General features: G+C 37.1%; 1 protein-coding gene across 6 annotated transcripts in view; it reads left to right on the plus strand.

Annotated features, from left to right (window-relative positions):
* LOC144255741 (long-chain-fatty-acid--CoA ligase 1-like) overlaps positions 1 to 22,142 on the plus strand; it is a 57,724-nt gene extending 35,582 nt beyond the window's left edge. For 3 of the 6 annotated variants that reach the window (XM_077800563.1, XM_077800566.1, XM_077800565.1), the window contains exons 5-7: positions 2,159 to 2,260; positions 16,862 to 16,985; positions 17,444 to 17,527. In XM_077800563.1, coding sequence (XP_077656689.1) covers positions 2,159 to 2,260; positions 16,862 to 16,936 — 177 coding nt within the window. In that variant the 3' untranslated portion in view covers positions 16,937 to 16,985; positions 17,444 to 17,527. Of the gene's footprint in view, positions 1 to 2,158; positions 2,261 to 10,963; positions 11,031 to 16,861; positions 16,986 to 17,443; positions 17,528 to 18,802; positions 18,934 to 21,798 lie in introns of those variants that run through there. The other 3 variants (XR_013343909.1, XM_077800564.1, XM_077800567.1) reach the window with 3 other exon arrangements.
* Positions 22,143 to 22,663: the final 521 nt, after the last annotated feature.

Below are 22,663 nucleotides of genomic sequence, written 5' to 3' on the forward strand. Positions count from 1 at the left end.
AGACACCTGCCATACTATATGAACACAAAGGAACTGGGGTCTGGGTATTTTTACTCTTGTCACTATCTAGGTGCCGCGGACGGGTGGCTTTAACTGTTCAGCAGTTTGTGAGTATGAGCGACAGGTCACAGAGCAGGAAGCCATTACTTTTTATTTTTATTATGATTGCACCAAATCTAGATGTCATTGCTTTTCCCTGGTCCAACCCCGAGGACAGGCAGGCACAGCTGCGAGCATTTGTTTCCCTCCAGCTGTCCAGGAAACGGCTGTCAATTAATCAGTCCCTGGGCTCTGGGTCCCTGCTCCAGGGCTAGGTCAACTGTGACAATTCATGAATACAAATTAATTTCCTCCCTCTATGTTTTGTGAAAAAGGTGTGTTTAGTAGTTGGTCTGTCTGAGGGTGTGTCTGAAAAAGGGAGTTGTCATTTGGAACCGCAAAGCACAGACGGAAAAAACAGGGTTACTTCCCTCCTTGGAAAGTGCAGGACTGCGCAAGGCTCCTCTGGAGGAGTATTTGTCTCTCTCAAGAGAAAAAAGATGAAAGGACTCACCACACCTCGCCCAAGGAGCTGTAACTCAGGTGACCCAAGGGATTTCCCTGTTTTTATTTTTGCCTGACCAAAGCCAGAAGGTGGTTTCCTATCCAAATTGTAGTTTCCAAGATCCCTCATTTCCACAAGTGGTTGAAAAACTTGGTTTGTGTTGGACGCATAACACAGAATTGGTGAGCACTTACTGGATTGGCTGGAAGAGAGGTGAAATGTCCATTTCAGATTGGGTTTTCAAGGCAGATTGAAAATCACCAGGGTTTCTCAAGGTGTTAATCTCTGATTTGAACATTTCAGCCATAGACTGGTGAAGATGTAAGACTTAACTGAAGCCAATTTGTAGATTTAAATCGTTTTGTTGGTTTTTTTTTTCCCTTTTACTAGCTCATTTAATCTGACCTTTTGAAGTTTAAGAATCCCTCTGATATCTTTTAGAAGATAAGGACCCATCTTTCTAGAAATAAAAATAGATGCATATTGTCTGGATAAACTCTGCCAGCAATTGCAGGCATTTCTCAGGTTCCAAGCCCTTAAATGCAACCAAGAGCTGTGAACGAGGCCACAGAGTAGAAGGTACTAAGCCTGTTCATTGCTACCCTGCTGTCACCCCAGCTGTGTTGGTCTGATTCCCATTGGTAGGGCTGGGATGGCACCATGAGCCAGATCCAACAGGATTCCTGGCAGGGACAGGTGTGGCTACATTTCCTATGGGCATGGGTGTGCTTTGAAAGTACTCTTGAGAATTCATCAATTGAGAATAAAGAAAAGAACGGCAAATATTAAGATTTAAAAAAATATTTAGTTAATTGGAGGTAGGAATAGGGAGAAGACAAGCTTTGTTATATAGCACTGGCTAATTTTTGTGACTCTACCCAGTTTTACTTCTTTGTCATAATAATATGCAAGTTTGTACTTACTCATGTTGTTTATCACTGTTACTAAAACTACCCTGTTTGATAGGTTTCTCATGTATTTACCTAGCTACGTTGCATTTCCTTAGAGATTTACCACCATTTACTTAGCCATCCAGTCACTGGTTTCCCCACCCCCTAGATTTTTTTAATAATATATATTTTGAAATGTATATCTTTGTATGTAAAGCTTTTTAAAACTTCCTTCTAAAATTGAATTATTTACCAAGAATAAATTCTCAAGAATGGAACAACTGAGTCCAGGGATAAGAGCTTGCTGTTATATTTTTTTTTAAGTCTCAAAAAAACTTGCTGCTTCTGTTTAGAACAAAGGACAAGTTTTGGCTACTTTGTTGTTCTTTATAAGCACAAAAAATCAAAAACAAAACTATGTCCCTGTATGACTTCTACAACTTTGTAAAAACTAAAATAGAAAAAAGAAATAGACAAGAAGCTAACATCTCATCCTCTGTGAACCTGCCACAGTTTAAAGGATAATAATTCGCTTTGCAGAAGGAACCTTATGATCAGTTTTTGTATTTTGCAAAAATTTAAAACAAAGAGCTACCTCCCCTTTTCTGCTCAACTCTGCTTTCTGACTGAGATACGAGTCTGTCACCTAGTAAGCTTTGTTCCTTGAGAGGGGACCTTGATTCTCTTTTCTGATTTATTTATTTTTCCTCCTCATTCATTTCAGGTGGCAGAAATGTCAGAGTGCATAGGCTCGGCGCTGCTCCACAAGGGATTCAAGCCCTCTCCAGACCAGTTCATTGGCATCTTTGCTCAAAATAGACCTGAGGTATTAACCGTTAGTCACTTACTGGACAGGGGTTTGAGAGTCCTAAACCAAGGGTAGGAGCCAGAATTCACACCTACTTCTACTCGAGACCAGATTTTGTGGTCTCATTTCTGCTGAGAATATGACATTGTGTAATGCCTTAGAAAGTTAAATGTACACAAACCTAAACCAGGGCTTTCTAAACCTTTAAAAGAAAATATATATATCCATTTACCTCATTATTATTCATTTTTGTCTTTATTTTTCAAAACTGGATCCCCAAACAAAATTCTTAGAACAAATATCTAACAAAGTCTTCTCACTTTAAAGTTTACATCTATGATTAGAAAAATAGCACTAACAAATTATGGAGAAAACTTGAATACATTTTGTTAATAGAAACGTCTCACTTTTTTTTTTTCTTTTCTGAAAGGTCTGAAACTTTCCCTCTGGTCAGATTTCAAAATTGAAAATATTATAGGCCCGGGGGAAAGTACCTCCCTATGAGCTAGCCTTCCTGTAGACACGCAGCCTGTTATTTGGCTATCAAGTCCTGTGCATGGTGCTTCAGGAAACCATTGTATGAAAGTGAATCTAAATGAGAGGCCCTTTTATAGGTGTTGCTTACATTTTTTGTCAACAGAGTAATGGCACAGGTGGCTTGGAAAAATTCAAGCCTCTGGCTTAAATCAAATGTATTCTTATACCTTCTTGGGTCTAAAAGCATATTGGCTCAATCCTTGTTCTACTTCCTATTTTATAAATTAATGGCTTCTTGGGGGTTTTATTTTCTGCCAAGAAGAAAAACAGCATTCTTCGAAATTGAACTGTGGCAAAGCTCATGGAATTTGGTTTCTTTCATTACAAATGAACACATGCAAAATTTTTGTGTTAGTGGAATTTTATCATGAATATGTAACTGCAAAACGTATTCCTTACTTCAAGAAGTAGACTCCTGGGCTGGGGTTGTGGCTCAGCAGTAGAGCACCTGCCTCGCACATGTGAGGCACTGGGTCCTATCCTCAGCACCACATTAATAAATAAATAAATAAATAAATAAAGGTATTGTGACCATCTACAACTAGGAAAATATTACAAAGAAGATGACTCCTTTCTATATTTATGAGTTACTTCAACTACCATTTATTGAACACCTACTATATGCCAGATACTGTGTGAGGCACCAAGGCAACAAAGCAACTTGGATCTTTTTCCTGCAATACCATATAAGGGAACGCAGACCCAGAAGAAGAGGCTTTAGCTGTAATGTAGTAACTGTGGACACAGGACAGGATTATGGGAGGTCAGTCAAGAAGGGCTTCCTGGGGATGATGTCCAAGTAGATACTTTAAGGAAATAGTGGTGAGGGGGCCAGAGGAATTCCAGGAGCAACGCGTGTTCACATCCAGTAGCATGTCTGTGTCAGGGAGTGAAGGCCTTCACAGTGGTGGAGTTTGGAGTAACAGGATAAGAGGCAGGGAAGTGAGGGCCCTGTAAGGCACATGTGCCTGAGGCGCTTGGACCTGACCTCCAGGCTAGAAACTTAACATGGATTCCAGGAAAAAACAAAACCCCCACAAAATCCTACTTCCGGGTCAAGTGAGTGTGAACGCTTGTGTTCCCTTCCCATGCGGCTGTGCCGCCTTCTGTGTCCTGTGTCCAAGTCCTGCAAATAGTTTCATTTGTAATGTACAGCCAGAGGCATTGGGGTGCCCCCCAGGGGTCATAAGTGAAAGAGTAACCATGTTGCACTTGTCTTGAAAGTAGGTCAGCTGCCCTGGGGCAGATAAGTTTAGTGGCAAGATGACCAGTTACTGTATCATTTCTTTCCTTCATTGGTTTTCTGGAGAAATCTTGTCAAAATAAACACACACATGTGTATGTGTGCCCTCCTTCCCCTGTTCCCAAGCACTGCTGCCAGGCAGAACCTCCTTAACCTCCACAGCCACTGTTTGGCCAAGAACCCTTCGTGGCTCTGCAGGGCCTATGGACTAGAGCCAGACTCCGCCAGAGCGCAGACTGACCAGCCAGTGCTTTTGATCATCTATTGAAAGCCTTTGTCATCCTTTGTCCTTCTCCCAACCCGTCTCCAAACTTTGCATCTTTTGCAAAGGGCAGACTCGGGTTCTTCCTGGTAAAGGTCTCGGCAACTTCCTAGAGCCTGTGATAAGCATTCTCCAATGAGTCACTCACTGTCTTGTACTGTCAATGACCTTTCTGCATTAGAAATTAGTAGTACTAAGGGGTAAATATTTGGTATTTTTCCTGAGAAATGAACATTAATTCTTGAGTTTTACTTGGACATAAACTCTTAAATTTAGTATTTAATAAGAAAATATTTTTAATAGGCATCCTGGAAAGAATACCAGATTAAAAATCTAGAGACTTGATTCTAGTTTATCCACCATTGTACAGCTGTGTCATCATGGAAAAATAACTTAAGCTTTCATTTTTCAGTTGTCTAAACTCTCAAATACTGAGTGGTCATGAGATAGTGAGATAATGAAAATAGAAGTGATTGAAGTGGGGAGTGGTGGCACATGCCTGATTCAACAAATATGTGGGGACCCCAATCATGCATTACACATGATATTTGTGCTTCGGGGTACAATAATAAGATATAGCTTGCTGTCCAGAAGGGAATGCAGAAAGTAAAGAAAAAATTGCAGTAAGATATGATGAAGAAATACAAAATATTAAAGGTACTTTTGACAACATGCTCTAACTCAGATGAAAGGTGAGGAAAGAAAAGATGAGTTAAGAGTCAACTAGGTAAAGTAGAAAAAAAGATAGAGCATTCTAGGTGAGAATAGGTACATTCTAGAAATGAAGGAATTTAATCTCACTAAGGTCCAAAGCTCATGTGGAATAATGGAGGTACCAGCCCATAGAGGCATTAAAAGCAGCTATTTTTATGAAGTATGGATTTTATTCAAAAGTGTAGGAACTTCTGGGTGGGGTGGCACATGCCTGTAATCCTAGTGGCTTAGGAGGCTGAGGCAGGAGGATCATAAGTCCAAAGCTGGCCTCAGCAACTTAGCCAGGGCCTAAGCAAGTTAGTAAGACCCTGTCTCAAAACACAAAAAAGGGCTGAGAATGTGGCACCCCTGAGTTAATTCCCTGGTACCAAGAAAAAAAAAAGCTTAGGAACTATTTGTGATGGTCTTCTTTGTGCATCAACTTGGCTAGGCCGAGAAAGTGATTAAATTTCATAATAAATTGATTTTAAGTAAGGGGTGGGCCTGATTCATTCAGTTGAAAGGCTTTAAAAACAGAGCCAAGGCTTCCCTGAAGAAGAAATTCTGCCCATGGACAGAAGCTCAGCTGTTGCAAATTTGTATTGAAGTTGGACATAAGGAATTGATGACCTGGTAGGAGTAATTGTAGAAGAGTGAAGGGTCCAAAATTAAACTTACTGGGTGGAGGAGTCAGTGGAAGTTGAAGGGACAGAAACTGAGAATATACTTCTCTTCCAAGAAATTTAGAAAAGGAGGGAAAAGGAAAGAGAAGGAAACAGGAAGGAGAAATAGAGTTGAGACTGTTGTTGTTATTTTTAAGATGAGAAAAACCAGTACTATTAAATGCTGACAGAGGCAGTACTAAGGCAGAAGTTTAAGACAAGAAAAAAATGAGAGGGAATTATCAATAGAGTGTGTAAAAAAAAGATAACAACAGAAAGGTGAAAGAATACCTCTTTCAACCATAGTGGTACTAAGTAACTGAAAACATGGATTATTTTTGTTTGTATGTTTCCCTTTGTGTTTCTTCTCATGATGGCTAAAGGCAGGATTCTGTTTTTATTTACTGTTCATTCTTTTTAAACAATATTTCATTATAAAAATGTTGGCGATATAGAAAAATATGGAAGGTAATTAAAATCATCTGTAATGATACCATAAAAAATACCTGTTTCACTGAAGCAGAGAAGTAAGGAAGCATGGGTTTATAGGCTTTTAGATATTAGGAGTTTTTAATTTTTATTTTTAAATTTTTGTGTAAAGTAGGCTGCGATGTTTACAACTGAGAATGGGGTGGGAGAGGAAAGTAAATGTGAAGCATGTGGTTTGAAGAAATTGAAAAAGTTCTGAAATAAACCAGTGGAAAATGGGAATGTGGAGTTTCCTAAAAAAAAGTAGCAGGAATTGACAGAATATTTTGAGAGCCCCAGAGAAGTTGACGATTAAAAAAAGCTGATAGTGATATAAATCTATTGATTTATATGATTTTCCCCAGCAGCACTATACAGCCTGGTGCAGGGGAAGACAAGCAGTCAGGTTCAGTCAGGGTTGGGAATATGCTAGTAAGTGTGAATGGAAGACAACAAATCAAAGGAGTTTAGAAATTTACAAGAAAATAGCTATCATGAGGAAAACAGAATCTAAGCTCTGTCCAGCTTAGAAAGGAAAGAGAAAAGAAGTATGTAGTTAAGAGAAATTGAGAGAGAGCAAAGATGTTAATTGACTAGATAGAGCAGGTAGGAGACATTAGTCAGGAATAGTCGGAAGGTGTGATTTCAGAGATGTTATTATTTTGGATGATATTATATTTGGTTTTGGATCATACCCAAAAGAGTTTATATCCTTAAGTACCCTAAAGACCTCCATCACTTAGAGGGTAGAAATACAAATAAAAACTAACATTAACTGATAAATTAATATGTCATTAGCAGCATGCTAAGGATTTTACACATATTATATTCCCCTTTAATTCCAACAACTATAAATTAAACTAAAACTGTCCTAATAAAATCCTTTTTAAAAAAATATTTTATTAGTTGTTGTTGGACCTTTATTTATTTTTATGTGGTGCTGAGAATCTAACCCAGTGCCTAATACATGCTAGGCATGCACTGTATTACTGAGCCACAACCCCAGCCCATCATAGGGTCATTGAGATCTCTGAAGGTCCTAAAGAAGGTTAAAGAAAAATAGTATGAAAATGAGGCCAACGATTGAGGAAGATGTGCTTTCTCTCTCCTTCTTGCTTTTTTTTTAAAAGCAGGAATAGTGAATCAGGCGGTATAGCAATACCAGACTTCAAATTATACTACAGAGCAATAGTAACAAAAACAGCATGGTACTGGTACCAGAACAGGCGGGTGGACCAATGGTACAGAATAGAGGGCACAGTAACCAATCCACAAAACTACAACTATTATATTTGATAAAGGGGCTAAAAGCATGCAATGGAGGAAGGATAGCATCTTCAACAAATGGTGCTGGGAAAACTGGAAATCCATTTGCATCAAAATGAAACTGAATCCCTTTCTCTCACCATGCACAAAAGTTAACTCAAAATGGATCAAGGAGCTTGATATTAAATCAGAGACACGGTGTCTGATAGAAGAAAAAGTTGGCTATGATCTACATACTGTGGGGTCGGGCTCCAAATTCCTCAATAGGACACCCATAGCGCAAGAGTTAACAACTAGAATCAACAAATGGGACTTACTCAAACTAAAAAGTTTTTTCTCAGCAAAAGAAACAATAAGAGAGAGAAACAGGGAGCCTACATCCTGGGAACAAATCTTTACTCCACACACTTCAGATAGAGCCCTAATATCCAGAGTATACAAAGAACTCAAAAAATTAGACAATAAGATAACAACCCAATCAACAAATGGGCCAAGGACCTGAACAGACAGTTCTCAGAGGAGGACATACAATCAATCAATAAGTACATGAAAAAAATGCTCACCATCGCTATCAGTCAGAGAAATGCAAATCAAAACTACCCTAAGATACCATCTCACTCCAGTAAGATTGGCAGCCATCATGAAGTCCAACAACAACAAGTGCTGGAGAGGATGCGGGGAAAAGGGTACACTTGTTCATTGTTGGTGGGACTGCAAATTGGTGCATCCAATTTGGAAAGCAGTATGGAGATTTCTTGGAAAGCTGGGAATGGAACCACCATTTGACCCAGCTATTCCCCTTCTCGGTCTATTCCCTAAAGACCTAATAAGAGCATGCTACAGGGACACTGCTACATCGATGTTCATAGCAGCGCAATTCACGATAGCAAGATTGTGGAACCAACCTAGATGCCCTTCAATAGATGAATGGATAAAAAAGAATGTGGCATTTATACACAATGGAGTATTACTCTGCATTAAGAAACAACAAAATCATAGAATTTGGAGGGAAATGGATGGCATTAGAGCAGATTATGCTAAGTGAAGCTAGCCAATCCTTAAAAAACAAATGCCAAATGACTTCTTAGATATAAGGGGAGTAACTAAGGACAGAGTAGGGACGAAGAGCAGGAGAAGAAGATTAACATTAAATAGGGATGAGAGGTGGGAGGGAAAGGGAGAGAGAAGGGAAATTGCAGGGAAAGGGAAGGTGATCCTCAGGTTTATACAAAATTAATACAAGAGGAAGTGAGGGGTAAGGGAAGAATAATACAAGTGGAATAAATGTTTTACAGTAGAGGTGGTCGAGAGAGGAGAGGGGAGGGGAGGGGAGGGGAGGGGGATAGTAGAGGATAGGATAGAGAGCAGAATTCATCAGACACTAGAATGGCAATGTGTAAATCAATGGAAATGTAACTGATGTAACTGATGTGATTCAGCAATCTGTATACGGGGTAAAAATGGAAGTTCATAACCCTTTTGAATCAAATTGTGAAATATGATATATCAAGAAAGATGTAATGTTTTGAACGACCAACAATAAAAAAAGAAAAAAAATATTTATCTCAGTTGTTGATGCACCTTTATGTTTTATTTATATATGGTGCTGAGAATCGAACCCAGTGCCTCACACATTCGAGGCAAGTGCTCTACCACTGAGCCACAACCCCAGCTGCTCTTTCTTGCTTTTATTGTGAAATAAATTTTTATTGGCTCTTTTTAGTTACACATAACATTAGAATTCATTCTGATACAATTATAAAAGCATGGAATATAATTTGTTCCAACTCAATCCCCAGTACTTCCCCTTTCCCTCTCTTCTTCCCTCTTCTTCTTCCCTTCCCTCTCTGAACTGGTTTTTCTGCTACTTATTTACGGTATTTTTTTAAATTAGTGTCTTGTGGATGTATACAATGGTGATATTCACTGTGGTCAAATTCTTGTATGTACATAGGAAAGTTAGGTCAGATTCATTCCACTGTTTTTCCCTATCCCATCCTTCCTCTCCTCCCATCATTCCCCTTCATCTACTCCACTGATCTTTCTTCTCTTTTTTATCTACCTCCCCCCATATTTTGGATTACCTTCTGCATTATCAGAGAAAACATTTGACCTTTGACTTTTAGGGACTGGCTTATTTCGTTTAGCATGACAGTCTCCAGTTCCATCCATGTTCTTCCTCTTGAAAGTGTCAGGGGAAGCAGAGTCCTTAGCTAAGAGCTGGAATTTTACCACATCAGTAACATTTAGAGAAATTGAGAATGGAGCAGAGTCTGTTCCTCATGGACTGAGTGGGCACAACGGGAAGATTTTAGAAGGGAAAGTGAGAGGTTTTAAAGAGGGAACAGGAAGCCCAGGAGCTCTTACATTAGGATAAAAGAATTCTCATAGGGTGTGTGTGTGTGTGTATGTATGTGTGTGTGTATATATATATATATATATATATATATATATATATATATATATATATAAAACATCTGGGGGTAAGGGTTCCACTGGGTAGGGTGGCAATAAAAGTGGTGTGAGGCCAGACAGATGTAGATACTAAAAGAAACTACAAACATAATCATCTAGCTTCTGTTTTTGACTAGTTACTAACCTGGGTAAGCAGGTCATGGGTAAATAGCTTAAGTTCTCAGCTGTAACAATAATAACCAATATTATTATGATATGAAAATTTTGCATGTGACAGTGGCAGTATGAACAACAAGTAGTCAGCATCATTCCAAACCTCCCAATGAGGCGACTTCCCTTATTGTTTGTTCATTTAGTTTTTATCATATTAAGCTCGAAAAGAAAGGGATACGTAACATCATAGAGTAGTCCTTTAGTTGTATTAACCAGAATGAACACGAGAAAAGGACCTTGAAAAAATGATTTGTAATGACATTTTTAAAATGGAATTTCTTAGAATGAGTTATAAAGTGAGAAGTCTTGGACTTCGGTTCTCAGTTCTGCCACTTACTTTGTGGGAGACCTTGACAATCTCTTAAATCTCTCACAGATTGTTTCTTCATTTATAAAACAGGCCAGATAGTTGTGCTCAATTGACCTCACTAGGGTCAAGTTGGCTAATAAACATATCATAAACACATAAAACTACTTTATAAATTCTAAATTCTTCATGTCAGACATTCGTAATATTAACAATACAATTGGGCAAAGTTTGCATACACCTGAACACTATGTAGGGAAATAGTGGATGGTTAGTTTCCTCACACTCCCTTTGCATTCCTTGTTCCTCCAAGGAGTAAAACTCGATTTCTGCAGAATTTTAATCCATTTGAGTTACTGGAGAACAAAACAATTAGACAATAGGCAACAACCCAGACAGGACAAAGCTGGAGATTTGTGCAAAAGAATGAAGAGGAAATGTTTTGATCCTGAGCAGGTGTTCTCCCTAGATTGTCTAACATCGATCTGACTTCTGAAAAGGCAGTTTGCATCTAGGTGGGTTTGCCTGGGGGTGGGGGGCACTGTTTGTTCAGGATTGTGAAGGTCACATGGGATGCTGTGGGAGGAGGTTAGGGAGATTTTCTAAGCATTAAGGGAGTTCGTGGAAATCTGACCTTGAAGAATTTTTTTTGCAGCCACACAGCAAGGCCTTTACCTGATCCAGGGGAAGGAATCTGAGTGTGAGTTGTCCACAGTCTGCAGCTGGCGCACAAGCACTCACAGGCCTCTGGGAAAGTCCACAGTGGAAGTGGCAACTGGGCATGCCGGGAAGGCTGTGGGCAGGCCGAGGGACGAGGCTTGCTGGCCCATGTGCTGAGGGAGGAAGGAAACCCTTAAGACAACCGGAGAGGAAATTTTGGGCCTTTTGAAGAGCAAGTGACCAGGAAGCAGGGTTAGTTGTTTTAAATTTCCCTTGCGGTGACTATTTTCTTGTAAGAACAAGATGCATTATATTGTTTGCAGCCAGTACCTCTTCTCCAGTCAGAGATGTGTCACCTCTATTGTTTCCCAAGTACCTCAGTTTGGTCCAGATGGTGCAGAAGGGGACTGTTTCCTTTGGCCTCTTCATACTGTCCCGAGTGTTAATGATTCCCACCTGGACTGATTTCCTCATCCTGGCTTTTTAATTCTTCGCTGACTGGCCTGTAATTTTTTACGGTACAATGGGGAGAAATGTCTCTGAACTTTTACTTTTCTCCCACCCAAAATGGATAATACAGGCCGTCAGGTTTCCAAAATCATATTTTAAATCCCAGTATAAGTGTTTCTATCCTAGACAATTCATTTTATGGGCACATTAATTTAAGAGAGAGCACCAGCTCTGTGTAAGTGAGTTATTGATGAAATCCTATTAAATGTAACCCTATCCGACCTGACTGCAACATGCAAACTAATTGGAACATAGCTCCTGGGTAATTTTGAACAAATAAAAGATTTACACTCTTTTGTTATGCCTGTAGCTAGATTTTACAATGCCCTAGATAGAAACTCTTGGTCTGATTTTACATAGGCGGTTTTCCTAAATGATAGTGGAAGAATATCCAAAGTCCCAGTTGAAATTATTATTGCTCTTATTTTTCATATATAACCTAGTTATTTTGAAAGTTATAGCCAATGAACTTATCTGTGCAGACTGACTATTGTAGTCAGCTTCTATATCTTGCTATTTTCTAAAGATCTGATTTTAAATATTCTGGTAATATTTGGAAAATTTTCTTGCTCTCCCTTTCCTCTTTGCTCTGTGAATCTCTTGTAAGAGGCACTGCCTTTAAATTAAAAGCCATCAGAGTGGGTTTATGATATTTAAAAAATATAGTGGAAGAGATGAATGTAATTAAAATTAATCAGAAGAAAATAATCATTGAAAAATATCTGTTAATCAGCAGGTAAATTATGTTGCTATGGGTTATGTCATTGTTGTTTTGTTGCTAATAAAGTATAATATAGCACACATTTGTAACCATAATCATTGCCTTTTAAAGGCTTATCACTTGTGTCATTTTAAGACTAACATTCTTTAACTGAAATTAAAACTTTTACTTTGGCATCACCATTTCATAAATACAGATTGGACAAACTTGTATATAAATTAGTTTTACCTCAAATTATAAAATTTTTGTTTTTCCACTTCATAATGTTTCTTCTTTGCAACACAATATTTCTATATTGTTGATGTTTTCTTAATATACAGTGGAATATGAATTAACACAAAAACGCATAATATGAAACATAGTCCCCTTCTATAATAATTGTTTCTTTTCCTCTCTCCCTTCCTTCTTCAAGAATAACTACCTTCAGATGCTTCAACTCCAGATGATTTTTTTTCAATATACAGAGTAAAGTATTATTTTTAAAATAAAATCATATTTTTAATTTATTCCATCATTTTTGCCTTCAATTAATCTTAGGATTCTGCAAATAATTGTATAGTTATTCTTTCTAAATATATGTGTGGCTATGCCATAATTCATGTCACCACCCCATTACTGATACATGTGTATGGGTTGTGTTCAGTTTCTCCTCACAGCTTACCTTCTTGAATTGTGTCTTTTTCTGCACCCCACATTGCTGGCTAAATTTTTAAAAAGAGATGGGTTTCTAGTGACCTAGTGCCCCTTTCTTGCTTATTCCTTTTTTCATTTTGTCTGTTTTCTGAAATGCCTTTCTGACTTTTAATTCTTGTCTTTTTCTTTCGAATCTTTTCTTTTCATTCCCCCATTTTTTCCCCATTAAGGATAAAGGTTCTCTTCACACAAGATCTCTTCTGAGTGGTACCAATATGCCCTCCTCACTCTTTCCAATCCCAGCAGTGAGAAGAGGCACAAAGTATTAGGTTTCTGATAAGAAACAAGAGTCTGTTGCTGGCAGGGAGCCTTGTCAAGATCCCTCGTTCTGAGCACTCCATTACCACATGAACAACAATGAATGGAGATTTCACCTGCCCACCCCACATTGTTCAAGTTGTCCTTTGCCCTTTCCATCAAATCTTGGAACCCAGGAGACAGCAGACCATGTTCTGAATTCAACCCTGGGGAGCCACTGATCAATATCACTTGACTCTTCTTACCCATTAGTTGTTCTATTTCTATGCCTGATGTGAGGGATGCCTAAGCTATTCTTTGTCATGGCCCCTTCTCAGTTGGCCCAGCTAACCCCTTAGAGGGTGGGATGGCTATCTACAGCACCTAGACAGAGCACCAGGGACAGAGTAGTAGGATATGGACAAAGTGTAAAGCCAAGTCATGGGACATAGATTCTCTTTCTGCTTCAGCTTTAGACTCAGAAGAGATGGAGAAAGTTACTGTATTTATCTCTTTATGATCTTAGCTATCAAATACCAAGAATGTCAGCTAAACGTTTGCTTAGTTCATGGAATACTCTAATGGAAATTTATGAAACACTTCAAAAATAATATTTTTAAAAAGTTATTTTATATCTCATCTTTCTTTTTGAACATGTTATATCTGACTTCCTTTTTTATATCTGAAACTCATTTTCCCTGCCATACTTACCTATTCCTCCCTATAAATTAGTTATTATTTATGAAGCACAAATATGTTTATATTTATCTCTAATAAGAACTTCTTTTCACAGAGTTCTTGGGGGAGGTGAAGAGGGTAAGATTCAGAGAAGGGAGAAAGACATGACTTGTCATTTTTTTGAGTCCTGATTTTAAAAACTATTGCTTAAACTTATATGAGACACATTCTCTGGAATACCTTTGTGTTTATTGAGACCTTAATTTTAAGTAGCAACAATCAAGTAAGCATGAAAACTATAGGGAGGCTAAATTCCTGTCTGATAGTAGGTTACAAACTTAGAAAATCAGAGTGATTTTTCCAAATCATAGATAAGTTGATCAGGAAAACCAAATCCCTAAAGCAATTCAGTGTCTGATTGACTGAGCAAACTCTTCATTTGTCTATATTTGAATCTTCCAGCTTCAGTATTTAATCAGTGTATTACAGCTTTGCTCCCAAGTGCCAATTTTCTTTAGGAATCAAATAGTGGATTGTGGGGGTACCAGAACAAATGAAAACATGTTAAACCCTTTAGGATATTATGTTCTTTTTTAAATATTTTTTTTTAATTGTAGATGGACACAGTATCTTTATTTTTATTTCTTTATTTATTTTTATGTGGTGCTAGGGATCGAACCTACGGCCTCACTCGGGCAAGGCAAGCTCTCTACCACTGAGCTACAACCCCAGCCCTAGGATATTATGTTTTAATGCTTTTCGTGTTTAAAAATAAGAAATACTTACCAGGCACGATGGCACACACCTGTAATCCCAGTGGCTTGGGAAGCTGAAGCAGGAGGATCCTGAGTTCTAAGCCAGCCTCAACAACAGCAAGGCACTAAGTAAGTCAGTAAGACTCTGTCTCTAAATAAAATATAAAATAGGGCTGGGGATCTGGCTCAGTGGTTGAGATCTCCTGAGTTCAATCCTTGGTACCCCCCCAAAACAACCCACTTACTTCATTTTAGAATAAAGCCTTAATAATCAGAAACTTCCCTGAAATTCATCAGTTGCCTATTGGTTAATATTTGTAATTTTTTGGTGGCAACAAAATAGCTATAAAAGTAATTGAAATTCACAGAATAATCTTTAAATGTAGCCTTTTTAAAATTTAAGCTTCTGCTTCTGCTCTTTAAATACCACTGAGAAATGAAGAAGTAAACCACAAACATATGTGTCTAAAAAAGGATATATCCAAAATACATAAAAGAACTATCATACACTAATAAGAAGATAGACAACCAAATTAAAATTAGACAAAAAATTCATCAGATTCACAAAAGATGGACAGTTGTCAGTAAACTCATGATAAGATGTTTGACACCCTAAATCATCAGGACATGCAAATTACAATCATAATAAAATGGCTAAAATTAGAAAAGTTGAAAATACCAAGTGTTAGGCTTTAGAGAAGTTGGATTCGCATACATTGCTGGTATGTATAATGTTTGGAAACAGTTTGGCAGTTTCTTACAATTTAAATACATGCTCACCACCCAGCCCAACAATTTTACTTATAGATATTTCCCTACAACAAACGAAAACATATGTCTACATACAGACCTATACATGAATGTTTTTAACAGTTTTGTCCAAAGTAGACCCCACATAGGAATATCCTAAGTGTTTAATAGGTGAATTAGACAAATTATGGTATATAGGTACACTACCTAGCACTAAAAAACTACTAATACCATGACTAAATCTCAGAAACATGCTGAATGAAAGAAAACACCAAATAATACATATTGTATGAATCCAGATGTATATATAAAATCATATAAAAGGAAGTCAGCCAGGGACAGAGGAAAGCTTACTGCAAGAGAGCATGAGAGAACTTTCTGGGGTGATGGAAAGGAAATAACTTATGTCTTGATTGTGGTGGTAGTCACATGGATATACACATTTTTCAAAACTCATGGAACTTCTCATCTAAAATATATTGAATATTTATTTAAACTTAACTCAAAAGAAGTCTGTCTGGCCTTTGACCTCAGCTTCTGGGAGTTAACATCTAAGCCCTTGGTTGTCATAGGAGGTAGGAGTGTCTTTGTTTATCTGGGTTTTTGGGTTATCCTGGCATCTATCAATGTAATGTAGACCCAGAGCTGGTCACACTAGACAGTATTTAGGGTAGGGATGACCCATATCAGAAAGATCAATAATGTTATATAGGGTAAGGACTGTGGGTCACAGAGTATCATCTTGACCAGAGAAGCTGACAATAGATTATACTTACCTAATGGATCCCCAATAAAAACTCAGAGCATCAAGGCTCAGGTGAGCTTCCCTGGTGGGCAATCACCTGTGTATATTCTTAGACACAGATAGTGAGAAAATACCATGACTGGACTCAATGGGGAGAAGACAAATGAAGTTCCAAATATAATATTTTTCCCTGTGTAGCATTTTTCTTAGATGCTGTCCTGTGTATTCCTACCTTCTGCTGATTTTAATCTGAGACTTTTGCCTGTGATGAACTCTGTGAGTATAATAGCTCTCAGTGAGTTCTGTAAGTCCTAGTAAATTACTGAACTCGGAATGGTTGGAGACCAGCCTGTCCTCCTCCAAATTTGTAATTGGTATCAGAAGTGCAGGTGGTCTTATGGAGGACTGTGTTTCTTTTAACTTTGCAATTGCCTAGACTTCCAAGGAATTGGCTCTAAACTTCAGCATCAGGATATCTCCATAAAGATAACTTTTCATTCCTATTATTGACATATGTGTGTGTGTGTACATACCTGCCCCCAGTAGAACACTGTACTTTTAGTGTTAGGAAAGAAAGAATATCTTAAACATGAAATGTCGGAAGCCATATTAATGTTTTATACTCCAGATTTTAAAGGTATAAATAGGACTGTTCAAACTTAGAGAAATAACAGACATCAACTAATTAGCAGACATTATCTAGGAAAAGTGGGATGAGACAAAACAAACTGCAATTTATTATTCACTATAGCTATTATTTAAGTAATATATGTAAGGGTCATTTTGTCCTTTTTATATTTTTAGGTAAATAATACTAGGAAAACTTACGAATTTCATTCTTTGGATTTCTATTGGTTAAGAAAACTGAAAGAGTGCTAAAGAGAGAAGTACTCTGAAGACTTCAGCTTTCTGGCTTTGTGCATGCTAGGTAAGTGCTCTATGACAGCTATGGCTACATCCTCAGCCCTCAGCAAATTTAATTCCGAGTCCAAGACTCTTTTTTTGATTCTGTCTACAGCCGATTGTGTTTTTCCTTCCCTCCTTTTCATTTTCCTTTTATTTCCACAAACATTTATTGAACACTTGGTAGGTTTGGGGCTCTCAGCTGTGTTGGTTTAGGAACAGAGTGGTTTAGCAGTATCCCAGTCCTCTGTTTACCAGATGCCAGCACCTTGCTCCCAGCTGTCACACCAAAGATGTCTGGAGACGTTGCCAAATATCCCCTGTGGAGTGAAATCTTCCCCAGTTGAATGCCACAGTTCTAAGGAAACTGATTTCTAGATTTTCAAATCATATGCTTATTTTTCTTATAAAATTAATCTGCCCATATTATGTTAAAATTAACAGACTTTCTTTATGTTGGATCTCTTTCCCCTTCTGTTACAGGACTTCTACTTTCCAAAAGAAAGAACTTCTTCCTCATTCAGAATTTTAACTGTGACTCATTGCTTGGGAGAAGATAAATCCTTGGCCCCCCAAAAAGGAATAATTAAAACTTCTAGCCTCCCAATTTGTCTCATTCAGAGATGCATTTACAATTAATTTTGCTTTTTGATATAGCCATTTATTAAAAGTAATAATGTATACAATGTTGGATCAACTGCATGTTAGTGAAAATTTGACACTTAGCATCTTATGGTCACAAGAATAAAAACCATTTAATTCCATTTATTCATATACTCTTGTTTGAGACATATAATAAAGTGACCAAAGCTTTTTTTTAAGATTTAATGTTTAATCTGTTAATGTTTTTTACTTGACTTGTTTTTTATACCACCTTAACACAAGATGGTTAATTATGAAGACAAAAATAATTTTATGATCACAGCTTTTTAAGCATAAAATATGTTAATAAACAGTTCTGTAGAGGAAATAAAATGGGTAATAAGATTTGAAGGAGAAAAAGCAGTAAAATTTCCAACTGTAAAGGATGAGCTTGTTTGAAATTTTAAAAAATAGATGATGATAGTTATCAAACCCCTTTCAGATTCATTTAAAAAGTTATATACAATTTGATTTTAACATTTCAATATTTTCAGTATACGAGAAGTTACTACATCTCTCAGTTATATAAATTTTTATTGAATAATTTTAAACATAAACTTCAAATATTTGGGTACTATACATTTTCAAAATGATTTTAGGGTTACATGAGTGAAAGGCTTGAAGGCCACTCACAGTAACTGTAAATCGTGTTTGGCAATCAGGGTTAGGGTGGCTAAGAGACTTTCATGGCACAAGGCAAGAATAAAGCTTTGTTCCAACCATGCATGAACTGACTCATAAAACAGTATCTAGAATCAGAGATGAAACAAGACATATAGAAACAGAGAAGTAACAATGGTTGATTGTTAATATTATTATTGCAAATTCAGAAAATTCTCATTGGTGGTTTTTGTTGTTGTTGTTTTGTTTGTTTTTGTTTTTTATTGTGTAGGATAAAACCTGAAATCTCTCACCTAGAATCAACTAATTCCAGTATTTTTTTTTAATGATAGTTCATGTGGCTTTATATCATAAATGAAACAGAAAACTTTCTCTGTCATTTTGTTGTGAAGAGACAGAAGATAATTTTGGTGCCCCATTTGTGTACGCTATAGAAATGTAAAATCACCAAAGTTTACATTATTTGTAGAACTTTATTAAAAATTAGCATATATGTAAATTCTTACCACCTGTTTCCAATGGCTGTTTGAAATTCTTGTTGACTTATATCTTCTTTTAATTTGTTATTCTTTCTGTCAGAAATAAGCAAAAGATGGGAATGAACCTTGTCATAGTAAATCCAATAAGTGAAGTTCTAACCTCCTGAAAATCAACCAACCATTCCTCAAATTATAAAATAACAGAACTTTTTAAAAGGTTCCATTTCTAGAGTAAGTGATTTCAAATTTTATGTGTGTTATTTTGTGTTTTCTAGACAACTTGGCATAAGCAGAAGAAAAAATATCTTTTCCAAATGCAGCTTCACAATATTCAGAGTTACTAATAACATACGAACCAAACTACAAATTGTTCCAGAACGCTCCATCACTTTAATAGAAGTGCCAGTTAAAGTATATTTCTCTGTATTATGTCTCAGTCCAAAAAACATTACCAATTTAATAAATACTATAAATGATGGCAGGTTTTTAGTTCCCTTAAGAGTAATCAATATAGAAACAAAATAGAAACATAAAAACAAAAATGGAATATTTGAAATGCTTACTTGAAAATAGTTAAGAATAAGAGGAAATCAGATCGAAATAAATTTGCTGATTTTTCTTCAATTCCAGTTAAAGTAAAGGTAGGACTGATTCTTCTTTTATTACAAAATTCTAAAAAACAATAACACTAAAACCATAATTTAATGTCTCAGGATGAAAAGAGAAACCAAATTCAGCTCTTTTTTTCTTTCCCATTGATTTAAAACTTATTTTAAAGGTAAATACCTTGATTAATTTTCCCATCATTTGGACTCTTAATGAAAGCAAGAACTCTCTTGCAAGAATTTGGGGGTTTTATTTTTCTTGCATTACAGCAAACACTTTTTTTAAAAAAAATATTTAAATACATTAATAAAATGATTGTATGTGTGTTTGTACATGCATATAAGCATGTAACTTTAAGTCCAAAGCAAGCCTAATGTTGGTATTAACTGCTTGATATTATAGGTCAGCTTTAAGAAAGTAAGCCTATCCAGGGAAGGTCTCATGTCTTTTATTCTTTTCTCCTTACTGAGCTGCCACCACTTTGGGTGTAGTAAATACTCAGTAAATAAATTAACAGACTAAAATGAATTTTCAAGATTATGCCCAAACAGGCTGAGGAAGTCATTAGAGAAATATAATTTGGTCCCCTAAGGTCAATATTAACATTGCCCAGTAAAACTTTATATATAGCTTCTTCTGAGTTATTTTAGGTTTTAGCTATTTATTTTGCTTAGTATTTGATTTGATCAATTGAAAAATGACAGTTTAAAATTTAACAGAAATAAAATTAAATTTTAATGGCAATACATAGGGCTAATTCAGAGCTTAGTAGCTAGTGGGTGGCATCTGACTGTCAGATGTATTTAATATTAATATTTTTGAAAAAGGAAATTTATATAAAACCTGGATTTCTGGTTCCTCTGTAAAAAAAAATCGTAATTATCTATAATCCACAACAGCAACAATTGCCAGGGCTGCATGGCCACTGCTCTCTCAAGAAGCAGCATGTTGATCTCCATCACCACTACTGTTCTCTAAAACTGAGGCCAAATGTTGGATGCAACTTACTATCTACTTGGTATGGAGAAATATTCCCTGCGTACCATGTTTCCATTGAAAGAGATTAAAATGGCTAAATAGTTAAAGAAAATGGGAGAAAGACTGATTCTTCTAGGAAGTAACATGTATTACTACATGTTTAAGCTTTGAACTAGAACCTGCTGCAACTACTCACATTATTTGTGAGTAGTTGAAGCTGTGATGCCCCACCCCCTCATACCCCCCCACCCCATCAGGATAGCTGATGAGCTTTGTCAACATGTCAATATGTGTGTATATGTAAATATGAATATAATCAAGCTTTTAAAGAATATATCAGCTCTAAATAGAGACTAACATTACCAAAATAAACCCTGAAAAAATATTTTTAAAGATTTTGAAGGCCAGGTGTGGTGGCGCATTCCTATAATCCCAGCAGCTTGGGACGTGGACCCAGGAAGATTTCAAGTTCAAAGACAGCCTCAGGAAAAGCAAGGTGCAAACCGATTCAGTGAGGCCCTGACTCTAAATAAAATACAAAATAGGGCTGGGGTATGATTCAGTGGTTGAGTGCCGCTGAGTTAAATCTCTACTGCCCCAAAAAAGATTTTGAAGACTAAAGATGCCTAACTCTATTGGATAGTAAAATATGAAGTTTTATTTTTGTGTGTTTTTTTAAGTTTTGTGTGTCACTCACACAAGACCAGATACCTCAGAAAGTCCAGAATAGACTATAGTATGTATAGAAATTAGAATGCAATCACATTAGCATTGTTGAATAGAAAAATCAAAATGCAAAAAAGTCATAGCTATACCCAACTCAGGAGGCTGAGGCAGGAAGATTGGAAATTTAAGCCTCAGCAACTTAGCTAGACCCCATCTCAAAATAAAATAAAAAGACTTGGGGATGTAGTTCAGTAGTAAAGTGCCCCTTGTTTCAATTCCTAGTACCACCAATAAATAAATAAATAAATATAAGGGGTAATGTTTTTAAATTAGTAGTAGATTCTGTATTTCACTGCAGAATTGTCAGATTTTTTTAACTAAGTTTTTGTTTTTTGCAAAAAAGTGGGATGCAACCATTATGTGAGGTTTTCCTTTAAAAAACTGTGCTTGTATTTCTGTAAATTCATTTATTAATAATCCATCTTTTATGCAAAATTAGGATTTATAGAGTACTTGTGAATATACGTTAATGTGGTGGCGACCATTATGCAGTGAAACGTGGCTCTTCTGCCTTGTTGAATAGAAGCCGAGAGCATTTAAGGCATCTACCTGCCTTATGGGCACATATATAGGTAACAATTTAAGTCCAAAGCAAGGCTAATATTACCTTGGAGGAAAGAGTGTGGTGTGTGTGTTTTTTTTTTTTTTTTTTTTTTTTTTTGTGGAAGGTGCCATTGTTTACTTAACTGTTTTTTACCTCCTCCTCCTTCCATGGTGGCAGGTCCTACTTCTTACAATAGAGGATTTGGAAATGCTTGGCACTCTTAATTCCAGTGTTTCTTTCAGCTATGGTTATGTGACATGGCTACTGATAAAATGAAATGAAGAGAAATCTGTGGGAATGACTTCTGAAAAGATGTTCACCCTAATCAAAAGAGGCACATGGGAGATGTCTTTCTGCTTGGAATGCGCTCCTCTTTCCTGGTGTTAAATGAAGCTGTCTGCTAAAGTGAGGTCCAGAGCAGCTATAGCTTTCCTTGAGGTGAGGAACCTGGAGATGAGAAGGCTATGTACTGAGATGACAGAGCACAAGGGTGGACAGGTCTGGGCCCTTGGTGGCACTGTGGAGTTCTCAAACCAACACTGAAGCTCTTACCCTCAGAGTTTATTAAATGACTTCATTGTTTAAACCATTTTCAGTTGAATGTGGTCACTTGCCCTAAGAATCCTTCAAACGTATACATTGTACAAGAAATGCCAAATAAGGACTGAGGTAGGAGTCAATACTGATACATGAAGATAGAGTTTTACTAAGAAAAGTTATCCACACCCCTTATCTGCTCCTTGAGGATATAGCCATCCACACCCAGAGGGACCCATGCTCATCAGATCCTGTCATACAGTAAAGGAATTAACATACCCATTTGTGACAGACCATGTTTTGTTTGGACTTATTTTTAAACATATCATGTGAGGGAGTAGTGGGGGAGGTAAGTGCAGGTTCCATTGAGGGAAGAGGGAGTCCTTGACCCTCTCCACCACCACTCAGTCTAGGACTCTAGCAAAGGCCACCTTGGGGGATGTCCAATTCCAACCTGGGCACAGACATTAAAATAAACTTGGTTGTGCAACAGGCAGAGGAGGGACCCAGGTTTAGCTTTCCTAAGCTGATCCTGGGTCTCATGTGCTAACTATACCCAGAGGCCTGCCC

Source organism: Urocitellus parryii, chromosome 7 (assembly GCF_045843805.1).
Source record: "Urocitellus parryii isolate mUroPar1 chromosome 7, mUroPar1.hap1, whole genome shotgun sequence".
NCBI lineage: Eukaryota > Metazoa > Chordata > Mammalia > Rodentia > Sciuridae > Urocitellus > Urocitellus parryii.